Raw genomic sequence first — 13,384 nt, forward strand, 5'->3', positions numbered from 1 at the left:
TCCCTGGGATTCTCCAGGCAAGAACACTGGAGTGGGTTGCCATTTCCTTCTCCAATGCATGAAAGTGAAAAGTGAAAGTGAAGTCGCTCAGTCATGTCCAACTCTGTGCGACCCCATGGACTGCAGTCCACCAGGCTCCTCCGTCCATGGGATTTTCCAGGCAAGAGTACTGGAGTGGGGTGCCATGGCCTTCTCTGTCAGTGCTGTTACTATGGAATAGAGATGGTGAATTCATGGCAGAGATGCCAACACCTGCTTATCTGGTACCACAGCAGTGAGGACACTGTTCTTTCCTACAGAGAATACTTCTCACCTCAGTGAATCAGGCACCTGCAACTAAGAGATTCAAGTAGCCCTAAAGCTAACTGGACAAAAGCTTAATATAAGAGTAAACCTGGTTTGCTCCTCCCAACACTACCTGGAATGTTCAGCAAGTCAGCTTGCTACATTGCATAGACCTCAATCCATTCAAAGAAAGAGATAAAAAGGTCTCATCGAGACACAAATAATTTCATGTAGACCATGTAGTGGAATCCTATACCGCAAACACTAATTCATTAGAGCCAAACAGTATATACTAGACAAGAAAGCAAGAGCTTTATTTAATACATGTAAATGAAACTATAAACTGTATTCATATCGTAAGTAGTTACTCACATCTATACTTACCATCTGCAAGAATCACGGACACAAAGGCAACAACAGTGACGAAGATGGCACAGATGACATCTAGATACACAGCAAGCCATCGGGACGTCGTCAAAAGCAGGAACCACGCCTCTGCATTTATGAACCATAATAAGTATAATAAATCAGTAGAACAGCCATGTTAGCTGCTTCAAATGAGAAAGAGCATTTTGTTCAGTTGAGCAACAGAAGATTTTTACACAAGTAGGAGAGCAAAGTTATACACCTAAGAGCCCAAAGAGTCCAGAAAGCTACATTTTGACATGACAAAATTTGACACACACAGGAATCAGTCCAGGGGCTCTGTGGGAAGCATGCACTGAACAATTCAATCCACCAGTTATAAACAGAAATTTCATCGTAAAAAAGAAGATGGAAAAACAGTCTCATCAGTGCATTTCCTGCAGTGCTGGGCCTCAACCTAAAGATCACCCTCTCACGTGTTGACTATTCCCAGCTCTCTGATAGCAGAAAGCACAGCTCACACTGTTTCCAGCACCTTCTGCAATTCCTACAGTGCCCTGCACAGTGTTTACTCTTCACAGCCAGTGTGTAAATAACCATCAGCTAACAGAACCTGTATATGACTTTTAAAATGCTGTTTTATCTTAAAAATACAACACAGATTGAAGATACAGACCAGGATTTTATAGACTTAAATTCTGAAATTTCTCAGTTCAGTTCATTCTCTCAATCATCTCCGACTCTTTGCAACCCCATGAATCGCAGCACACCAGGCCTCCCTGTCCTTCACCAACTCCCAGAGTTTGCTCAAACTCATGTCCATTGAGTCGGTGATACCATCCAACCATCTCATCCTATGTCATCCCCTTCTCCTCCTGCCTTCAATCTTTCCCAGCATCAGGGTCTTTTCCAATGAGTCAACTCTTCACATGAGGTGGCCAAACTACCGGAGTTTCAGCTACAACATCAGTCCTTCCAATGAACACCCAGGACTGATCTCCTTTAGGATGGACTGGTTGGATCTCCTTGCAGTACAAGGCACTCTCAAGAGTCTTCTCCAACACCACAGTTCAAAACCATCAATTCTTAAGCACTCAGCTTTCTTTATAGTCTAACTCTCACATCCATATCTGACTACTAGAAAAACCATAGCCTTGACTAGACGGACCTTTGTTGACAAAGTTATGTCTCTGCTTTCTAATATGCTATGTAGGTTGGCCATAACTTTCCTTCCAAGGAGTAAGTGTTTTTTAATTTCATGGCTGCAATCACCATCTGCAGTGATTTTGGAGCCCAGAAAAAAAAGTCAGCCACTGTTTCCACTGTTTTCCCATCTATTTCCCATGAAGTGATGGGACCAGATGCCATGATTCTAGTTTTGTGACTGCTGAGTTTTAAGCCATCTTCTTCACTCTCCTATTTCGCTTTCATCAAGAAGCTGTTTAGTTTTTCTTCACTTTCTGCCATAAGAATGGTGTCATCTGCATGTCTGAGGTTATTGTGCTGAAGCCTGGCTTGGAGAATTTTGAGCATTACTTTACTAGCGTGTGAGATGAGTGCAATTGTGTGGTAGTTTGAGCATTCTTTGGCATTGCCTTTCTTTGGGATTTGAATGAAAACTGACCTTTTCCTGTTCTGTGGCCACTGCTGAGTTTTCCAAATTTGCTGGCATATTGAGTGCAGCACTTTCACAGCATCATCTTTCGGGATTTGAAATAGCTCAACTGGAATTCCATCATCTCCATGAGCTTTGTTAGTAGTGATGCTTCCTAAGGCCCACTTGACTTCACATTCCAGGATGTCTGGCTCTAGGTGAGTGATCACACCATTGTGATTATCTAAGTCATGAAGATCTTTTTTGTACAGTCTTCTATGTATTCTTGCCACCTCTTCTTAATATCTTCTGCTTCTGTTAGGTCTGTATCATTTCTGTCCTTTATTGAGCACATCTTTGCATGAAATGTTCCCTTGGTATCTCTAATTTTCTTGAGGAGATCTCTAGTCTTTCCCATTCTATTGTTTTCCTCCATTTCTTTGCACTAATCACTGAGGAAAGCTTTCTTAGCTCTCCTTGCTATTCTTTGGAACTCTGCATTCAAACGGGTATATCTTTCCTTTTCTCCTTTGCTTTTCACTTCTCTTCTTTTCACAGCTATTTGTAAGGCCTCCTCAGGCAGCCATTTTGCCTTTTTGCATTTCTTTTTCTTGGGGATGGTCTTGATCCCTGTCTCCTGTACAATGTCACGAACCTCTGTGCATAGACCGTCAGGCACTCTATCAGATCTAGTCCCTTAAATCTATTTCTCTCTTCCACTGTATAGTCATAAGGGATTTGATTTATTTCATACCTGAATAGTCTAGTGGTTTTCCCTACTTTCTTCAATTTAAGTCTGAATTTGGCAATATGAAGTTCATAATCTGAGCCACAGTCAGCTCCCGGTCTTGTTTTTGCTGACTGTATAGAGCTTCTCCATTTTGGCTGCAAATAATATAATCAATCTGATTTCACTGTTGACCATCTGGTGATGTCCATGTGTAGAGTCTTCTTTTGTGTTGTTGGAAGGGCTGTTTGCTATGACCAGTGTGTTCTCTTGGCAGAACTCTATAAGCCTTTGCCCTGCTTCTGAAATTTCTACCTATAACAAATCTTCACTGATACAAAGAATAATATACATGGAGATAACAGAAAATATGATAATCAGGAAATTATATTCCTCAGTCAGGTTTGACATGCTTTGAAAAGAGAGTCGATGACTACATCCTGGGGGCCAAGAATGGCCACCACCTAGTTCCATAAATGAAGTTTTAATGGATCACAGGCATGGCCATTTGCTGATGTATTACCTTTGGTGTCCTTTGTGCTACAACAGGAAACTTGAGAAGTTACAGCAGACCCAGGACAGCACAGAGCTGGGTGCTGGGACAGCTGGCTTGTTGCAAAAAAAAAAAAAAGAAATGTTTGCTGACTCCTGCCCTAAAGAGACAGAAAACCACAGGACACGGTGATGGACAAACAATACAAGCCAGTCAGGGGAGGCAAGCAGGGGGTGAAAGGGAAGAGGGGCGCACACAGGAGTTGGTGAGAGGAAGGGGTGGGGGAGGCAGGTGTGCACAGAGGGCCATGGGGTGGCACAGGAAAGTGCTGGTCAGCCAGGCCACCTGGGAGGGAGGTCAAGCCTCCGAAGGCAGAACACTGCAACCTTTGAAATCATCTCCAGAAACTTACAGACCTGAATGCAAGTCCTGGTGTGCATCGAACAGCTCCTGAAAACTCTGTTCAGCTTTGTACGCCCGGATGGTCCAGAGTCCCCGCAGAGAAGATGCTAAGTGGGAAAACACTGGGCTCCGTGCTGGGGAAGTAGAGACAGACACATGACAGAGAAGGTCAGGGAGGCTGGATCAGAGGAAGCCAACAGCCTCTGATGCTCTGTGGTCACACATCCTACCAAAGGGCACCCTCAGGGCTTCCTGGAGGGCTGCCTGGGGGAGGAAGGATGATGCCCCTTCAGAGAGGATCCTCCACATGACCTTCAAATTTCTGCTCACACCAACCTTCACTTTAACAACCTGGAAATGAAAGGTTGTATTTGAACCCCCCCTTTTTTTTTTATACCAAATTCAAATCACAGCTAGATTTATCTTTATCTGGATTTAGATAAAGACATTCTTTACTAGCTCATTCATCAAGGTCCTCCTCAGCATACACCCCTCCGAATTAAAAAAAATAAAAATAATAAATAATAAATATATATATATATATATATATATATATATATATATATATATATTGAAGAAGGCGATGGCACCCCACTCCAGTACTCTTGCCTGGAAAATCCCATGGATGGAGGAGCCTGGTAGGCTACAGTCCATGGAGTCGCTAAGTCGGACACAACTGAGCAACTTCACTTTCACTTTTCACTTTCATGCATTGGGGAAGGAAATGGCAACCCACTCCAGTGTTCTTGCCTGGAGGATCCCAGGGACAGGGGGGCCTGGTGGGCTGCCGTCTATGGAGTCCCACAGAGTCAGACATGACTGAACCAACTTAGCAGCAGCATATATATATATATATATATATGTGGTTTAATTATGATATGTTTCACAGTGATGCAGTTATTTTTTTCTGATTATATTCCATTATAGGATGGCTCAGCAGTTAAATAATTCACCTGCAAGGTAGGAGACACAGGAGATGTGGGTTCGATCCCTGGGTTGAGAAGATCCCATGGAGGAGGAAGAGGCAACCCACTCCAGTATTCTTGCCTGGAGAATTCCATGGACAGTGGAGCCTGGTGGGTATGGTCTATAGGATTGAAAGAGTTGGCCATGATTGAGTGACTAAGCATGAGCACAAGTGAGGCTAGAACTGTCACTAGATAGGCTATTATAAGATAGTGAGTAAAATTCCTTGAGCTGTACAGTGAATTCATGTTCCTTACCTATTTAGTGCATAGTAGTGTGTACTTGTTGATTCCATATTCTTAATTTGTCACTCCTTTCCTCTTTGCCCTATGGTAACTGAAGTTTGCTTTCTGTCTCTGTTTCTGTTTTGTATATATATTCATTTATATTATTCTTTAGATTCTACATAGAAGAGATACCATATAGTATTTGTCTTTGTCTTACTTTCTTTATGAAGACTAATATCCCTCTATGTCCATCCATGTTGCTGCAAGTGGCAACATTTCATTCTTTTCCATGACTGAGTAATTACTACTAATATTTGAGTCAGTAGCATTTCAAAATTTAATTCTCCATGAGAGTCCTCACCACCCTGAATTTTGTTGAGCTACCTGTGTGCCGTCTCCACCTTAGATGAGTCACCTGAGGGCTGGGATAGAGTCAGTACATCCCCAACTCTGGACCAGAGACAGGAACAGGACAGGGCGAGATGAGTAAGGGGAGGGGACAGTCTGTGGTCTCCCCCATCCTGGGCCTCCCCCTGCTCCTGTGCCAGGAGCCTCTGTGCAGGTCACGGAGCACCTGGTGCTGCACCGCCCTTGTGCCCACAGGACCCGGCAGACAAGGAGCCTTTGAATGGTTTTGACTTCCACTTGGGGAACCTGATTGATGTTTCTATATTTGCCTGCTGGACAAGCATCCTGGTGTTTGGAGGACATTGTGACGTGTGACACTCACATCACCCTTTTAGAATCTTACAGTGGCCTTAGTGTCCATGCTCTTCAAGTGACTTCATGTAGGTTTGGGGTTGGGTGTTACATAACTGCCCATTCATTTCCTTCCATCTTCTTTAAGAGCACACTGACCACAAGCACCAGGGTCAGGCTTCTGCCCATCAAGGATACGTGGGCTGCAGGCTGCTGGGCAGGGAGGATGCTTACAGTCCTCATTCCCCACCGTTAACAAGGCTGTAACTTGCTGTTGTCAGGGGCAGATAGTGAGCCTGTGACCTCTGTCTGGGATGCATGATAACTTGTGCTTTATCAGCAGAAAATACTGACATCACTTTGTTACCTGTGTATCTCCTAGCTGCTGCTGCTAAGTCGCTTCAGTCGTGTCTGACTCTGTGTGACCCCACAGACGGCAGCCCACCAGGCTCCCCCATCCCTGGGATTCCCCAGGCAAGAACACTGGAGTGGGTTGCCATTTCCTTCCCCAATGCATGAAAGTGAAAAGTGAAAGTGAAGTCGCTCAGTTGTGTCAGACTCTTAGCGACCCCATGGACTGCAGCCTACCAGGCTCCTCTGCCCATGGGATTTTCCAGGCGAGAGTACTGGAGTGGGGTGCCATTGCCTTCTCCTAGAGAAGACCTTTATGTGAAACCTGGATGTTTTGAGGAAGTTAGGGTCACTTATCTTACAGGAGGATACAGAAACTTTTTTAAATGATGGGGGGAAAAGAATCAAAGTGGAAACTCAAAATTATTTTCAGGGCCTGACTCTTTAGCCTGGCCACCAAATGCCTATCTGGGTGACAGACAGTTCAGTCAGTATCGACAAGCATATGGGCACTGCAGCTGTGTGTGTGTATGGGAGGGGCCTGGGGTACAAATGAGCAAAGACACAGAACCACCTCTTGTGCTTTGCGTCCCTGGTTCTACAAGCAGGAAAGAGCAGAATTCCTCCTGTGAGACACGGGCTCAGAGTGGGTGGGAAGCCCTGGGCTGGGGGAGGACAATCTGGGCTGGGGGCCATCTGTCCATCCACTCAGTCCTGGGTTCTTTCTATCTGGGACATCTGACCAGGAACCAAAATTATTAGGGTCCCTCACCTGTGTTGGAAAAAATAAAAAATAAAAACCTCTGATCCGGAACAAGATCTAATATTTCCCCTTTGTACTTAATTTAGGCAAAGAGCCTGAAGTGATTTGGTGGTGTTTAGGACTGTATACTTAGATGTCTGTGGTCTTATTCCAGCACCCACATTGGTCTCTCTGTCCATCCTATTAACTTTTTATTTTAGCTTCCTATAACTTTGCACTTTTAAGAGCAACATGAACACAGACTGAACTCATGCTCCTAAAAAGAAAGGCTGGGAGCTCCGCACAGGCCTTTTCTGCAGCCCCAGCAGGTGTCCCAACCCACCCGCAGAACAGTCAGGAAGCAGGCTGCTCACAGTGATGATGCAGGTGAATTCTGGGCCCATCACCCTGTCAGGAGGATGCCAAGAGTCCAACTACAAAGAGCACAGAAAACTCACTAGAACTAGGCTCTTGTTTCCAGAGCAAATGAGGTGACATCAACATTGTTCATCACAGACAAGGCTTCTGAGAAGGAAGCGGATGTGGCTGTTCACCCAGGGAGAGTCCTGGAGTGAACTCTTCAGCGTGGTCTCCCTCACCTGCTTCCCTATCAGGAGATCAAAGTGCAGCTGATTCTCTCCAGGGGGGATGTAGTGTGGGGTCGACTTTAGAAGCCTGAATCACCTTGTTTAAACACCAGGGAACTCAAAGACCCCATCACCTACCTCACCTCATATCCAACAGTTACAGTGGTCTAAAGGAATGAGAACCAGTGAAAATATACCCTGCTTCTTTCAAACCCCACTTAGGGCTGAGCAGGATGCCAGGATGAGTGAACTGGAGGGTCTCCACAGAAGACTACAGGGGAAGCGGTGACGTCAAGGCCCTGGTCTTATCTTGGGCAGTGAAATATCCTCTTTCCCACAAACATTGAGCTCACTATCCTATAAAAACCATGGCATCATTCCACAGTCACACACACGTGTAACCCTACCTTTCATATGACTGACAGCTGTGTGTCCACAACCCTGAAGATTCTTCAGAACACACCCCACAAAGACTGAAGATCTTCCCTGGCAGGGGGAGGGCAGAGAACTATATGCAAGGACCCTTGGCTGACAGCCCCACTGCAAGTTATCATTCACTCTGTGTGAGATCTGCTAGTGGTTACTATGTTCTGAGTTCCTTCATGTTCAAGGTTCTGGAGTCTTTGGTAGTAGTCTGCAAGCACTTGACAAGCACTGACTCAAGAAACCCTCATGAGACATCCAGAGACTGAGGGATTAAGAGCACTCTCTGCCCAGGATTAAGTAAATTAACCCACCTAAGTGGTAGAGCAGATGTCAGACCCAACTGTTTTAATCCCAAGGTTTTGCTTTTAATCACAACCACAATGTCTCAGAGGGAGAATAATGAGGGTTAGGGATGCCCATGTGTGACTAAATACATTTTTCTCCAGACTTTATGTTCAGAAAACCCTAAATCTTCCTTAGCTAATATCCAACAGCCTTAGTCATTACTGCACATCTTACTAAGCACCTAAGGTTGAATAAAGTCCCTGGGAATCTAGTATGAGAACACTTAACACAGCAGACATGAAGATCCACTGTCTGAATACACATGACAAACGTGCTAGCCTACTGCCAGCAATGCCTGTGGCAGACAGACATTACTAGTTGATCACAGCACATGTTCAGACAGAATTTGGATATGACTTCATCACTCAGGCACTGCTAAATGCAAAGAGTTATTTAGACCATTAAAAAGAATGAAATAATGCCATTTTCAGCCACATAGATAGAGAGTGTCATTACTTACTGAATTAAGTATGTCAGAGAGGGAGAAATATCATATGACATCCCTTATATGTGTAATCTAAAAAATGAAATAAATGAACTTACTTACAAACAGAAAGAGACTCACAGACTGAGACAACTAACTTTCGGTTTCTGGGGTGAAGGATGGGAGGAAGGGATACTTAGGGAGTTTGGGATAGACATGTACATACTGTTATATTTAAAACAAATAACCAACAAGGACCTATTTTGTACAGCACATGGAATATTATGTGACAGCCTGGATGGGAGGGGAGTTTGGGAGAGAATGGATACAAATATATGTATGGCTGAGTCTCTTCACTGTTCACTTGAAACCATCACAACATTGCTTGTTATTTGGCTATACCCCAATACAAAATTAAAAGTTTTAAAAACAAACAAAAAGAGTTGGCTAGAGAAAGGCAACCAGATGCCATCCAGATTTTATGCACTGTTTTGTGACTGCTGTTATGCTCACTTTTGCAAAAATGTACCCAATAAACCCATTAAAAGCAGCTATATACTTGTCAGTAAGCTGAAAAAAAAAAAAAAAAAAGTCACCCTAAGCTTCCAGAGGCAGCTTGGCAGTAGGATCTAAAATTAAACCTCGAGATGTCTGTAGTCCTTCAGAGCACAAGGATGAAGCAAGTTTAAGCCTTCTAAATACAGCAGTCGGGTGTCCCTGTTTTTACTGGTGCCTTCAGCAGTGACCTTAGACATATCATAAGTTACTGTTTCAAGAAAACAGTGATATTATTTATGGCACAGACCCCCACCACCACCATCTAGAGAGAGAACATAAACAATTCTGATTAACTGGCCACCACATTTGCTAATGAGTGTGGAGGAGGGGGTATCTGGATTGAATATTTTGCTGTCTAATGTTCTTGCAGCATACTATGGTGCAAAAAAAAAAAAAAAAATCCCAGTATTCCATAGGGATGGGGCCAAAGTTCTCAGACTCTCCAGATCAAACACTGAGAAAACCCAGTAGTTAAGTTTAGCCACTCAGTCGTGTCTGATCCCTCGTGAGCCCATGGACTGCAGGACGCCAGGCTGCCCTGGTGCTGCTAAGTCGCTTCAGTCGTGTCTGACTCTGTGTGACCCCACAGACGGCAGCCCACCAAGCTCCCCTGTCCCTGGGATTCTCCAGGTAAGAACACTGGAGTGGGTTGCCATTTCCTCCTCCAATGCATGAAAGTGAAAACTGAAAGTGAAGTCACTCAGTCGTGTCCGACTCTTAGCGACCCCATGGACTGCAGCCTACCAGGCTCCTCCATCCATGGGATTTTCCAGGCAAGAGTACTGGAGTGGGGTGCCATTGCCTTCTCTGCAGGCTGCCCTGTCCATCACCAATTCCTGGAGCTTGCTCAAACCCATGTACATCAAGTCGGTGATGCCATCCAACCATCTCATCCTCTGTCATATCCTTCTCTTCCTGCCTTCAATCTTTTCAAGTATCAGGGTCTGTTCCAATGAGTCAGTTCTTTGCATCAGGTGACCAAAGTATTGGAGTTTCAGCTTCAGCATCAGTCTTTCCAATGAATATTCAGTGTTGATTTCCTTTAGGATTGACTGCTTTCATCTCCTTGCTGTCCAAGCGACTCCCAAGAGTCTTCTCAAACACCACAGTTCAAAAGTATCAATTCTTCAGTGCTCAGCTTTCTTCATAGTCCAATTCTCACATCCATACATGACTACTGGAAAAATCATAGCCTTGACTAGACGGACCTTGCTGGCAAAGTAATGTCTCTGCTTTTTAATATGCTGTCTAGGTTGATCATAACTTTTCTTCCAAGGAGTAAGCATCTTTTCATTTCATGGCTTCAGTCACCATCTGCAGTGATTTTGGAGCCCAAAAAGATAAAGTCAGCCACTGTTTCCATTGTTTCCTTATCTATTTGCCATGAAGTGAATGGATCAGATGCCATGATCTTAGTTTTCTGAATGTTGAGCTTTCAGTCAACTTTTTCACTCTCTTCTTTCACTTTCATCCAAGAGGCTCTTTAGTTCTTCTTCACTTTCTGCCATAAGGGTGGTGTTATCTGCATATCTAAGGTTATTGATATTTCTCTCAGCAATCTTAATTCCAGCTTGTGGTTCATCCAGCCCTGCATTTTGTATAATGTACTCTGCATATAAGTTAAATAAGCAAGGTGACAATATACAGCCTTAACCTACACTTTTCCCTATTTGGAACCAGTCTGTTTTTCCATGTCCAGTTCTAACTGTTGCTTCTTGACCTGCATACAGATTTCTTAGGAGGCAGGTCAGGTGGTCTGGTATTCCCATCTCTTTCAGAATTTTCCACAGTTTCTTGTGATCTACACAGTCAGAGGTTTTAGTGCAGTCAATAAAGCAGATGTTTTTTTGAAAATTTCTTGCTTTTCGATGATCCACCGGATGTTGGCAATTTCATCTCTGGTTCCTCTGCCTTTTCTAAAACCAGCTTGAACATCTGGAAGCTCACAGTTCACATATTGCTGAAGCCTGGCTTGGAGAATTTTGCACACGAGTTTGCTAGAGTGTGAGATGAGTACAATTGTGTGGTAGTTTGAACATTCTTTGGCATTACCTTTCTTTGGGGTTGGAATGAAAACTGACCTTTTCCATTCCTGTGGCCACTGCTGAGTTTTCCAAATTTGTTGGATATTGAGTTCAGCACTTTCACAGAATCATCTTTTAGAATTTGAAATAGCTCAACTGGAATACTTTCACCTCCACTAGTTTTCTTTCTAGTGATGCTTCCTAAGGCCCACTTGACTTCACATTTCAGGATGTCTGGCTCTAGGTGAGTGATCACACCATTGTGGTTACCTGGGTCATGAAGACCTTTTTTGTACAGTCTTCTGTGTATTCTTGCCACTCTTCTTAATATCTTCTGCTTTTGTTAGGTCTATACCATTTCTGTCCTTTATTGTGCTCATCTTTGCATGAAATATTCTCTTGGTATCTCTAGTTTTCTTGAAGAGATCTCTAGTCTTTCCCATCCTATTGTTTTCCTCTATTCCTTAGCATTGATCATGAAGGAAGGCTCTCTCCTTGGTATCTCTCCTTGCTATTCTTGGAACTCTGCATTCAAATGCATATATCTTTCCTTTGCTCCTTTGCCTTTAGCTTCTCTTCTTTTCTCAGCTATTTGTAAGGCCTCCTCAGACAACCATTTTGCCTTTTTTGCATTTATCTTTCTTGGAGATGGTTTCTAAAAACATTTTAAAAATCCAGTACTTTCTCTTTAAAAAGCCTTAGGAAGTGCCCATCTTTCTTTTATTATGGATGGGAAGTGGCCCCAGGCATAAATCTTAGTCACAGGTTCCTTCTGGAACAACTCCTCTTTGAATGTACCAGAGACCTGCTTTGCAACAAGACTGTTGAATGGCTCCATTTCATGGTGCTCAGTTGTGTCTGACTCTTTGTGACCCCATGGACTGTAGTCCATCAAGCTCCTCTGTCCATAGAATTTGCCAGGCAAGATTACCAGAGTGGGCTGCCACTTCCTACTCTAAGGGATCTTCCCAACCTAGGGACTGAACCCATGTCTCTTGCATCTCCTGCATTGCAGGAGGATTCTTTATCACTAGTGCCACCTGGGAACCTCAACTCCATTTCATGAGCAGCCTCAAATCATAAAACGTGTGAGGCCTTGTCTACAGAAGCCTGGATGGAGCTCTTCACTTCCTTTTCTGCCTCCCTGTATCCTACCATCCTACCAACTCACATCAGCAGGACATCATACATACCTGGACTCTACTGTTGTGCATCCCATTCAAACACCTTCTAAGACCAAAACTCATGGGAGTTTAGCTGATTCTCCTGATGACCAAAAATTTTTCTATAGTTTTTATGAAACCAACAACTACTCTGTATTATGCAAATACTTAGGATAAATGCCTCTTAAGAATTTATTATTAAAAACAAAACATGCAAATATCACACTAAAAATCTCCTTTGTTTTGATGAAATTAGATTTTTTTTCCCCCACTTAGTATCTACTAGATACTAAGAACCATGGAATTCAATATACTTCTCTTCTTAGCTTGGTTTATGGAAAGTTCAGTAGTAACTATCCATGGTTAAGGTTTGTGATATCAATACAAACATCTTCCTTCCTCTTTGGCTATTGTCCTTATACCTTTTAAAAAATACATTTAACAATTCTACTTTCCTTATGATTTCTTATGATTTTTAATATTGATGAAATATGTTTGTGCATTAACGAGATAAGCTCTGATATAATCTATTCTCTGTGAATATCTGTAGAACACAAGGAGTGGTCATAAAATGTGTTCCCCATCATTCTAAGGTATGAAGTTAGATGGAATATTAGGCTGCATGCCTACTAAATAATCTTTCTAAGGGTATTATTTTCAGCATTATTTATATGTACAGCCTTTGGGATGGTAGAACACAAACAGTGTGTTCACCCCAAATACTGCTGATGATAAACAGTAAACCTGAAAATAACAGCACTTAGCTTTTTAAAACATTTAACAACTGCAACTTACTTGCCATCTTTTAGGTATATGAAAAAATGTATTTTTAAAATGTATCATTTCTGGTATATAAGTATATTTCCTGATACCTCCTTTTCTTTTCCTAATCTTTTCCTTTCCTTGTCATTTCTAGTAACTCTTGGGCAAGAAAATTCCCCTATTTCTCTTGTATATTCATTCCAGTGTAATGAAATATTTTATTTTTAATAAAAGTATTTATAG

The 13,384-nt window shown here is 42.8% G+C and overlaps 1 protein-coding gene across 1 annotated transcript in view; it reads right to left on the minus strand.

Moving 5' to 3' along the window:
• Positions 1–13,384, minus strand: part of LOC147361955 (ATP-binding cassette sub-family C member 4-like) — a 215,456-nt gene that overhangs the window by 80,746 nt on the left and 121,326 nt on the right. The window contains exons 22-23 of the mRNA XM_086330262.1: positions 3,882–4,001; positions 670–780 (exon numbers count right to left, since the gene is read on the minus strand). Coding sequence (XP_086186388.1) covers positions 670–780; positions 3,882–4,001 — 231 coding nt within the window. The remainder of the gene's footprint in view (positions 1–669; positions 781–3,881; positions 4,002–13,384) is intronic.

This window comes from Bos grunniens, chromosome 12 (assembly GCF_055505025.1).
Source record: "Bos grunniens cultivar Pamir isolate PY7600 chromosome 12, Bosgru_T2T1.0, whole genome shotgun sequence".
Lineage (NCBI taxonomy): Eukaryota > Metazoa > Chordata > Mammalia > Artiodactyla > Bovidae > Bos > Bos grunniens.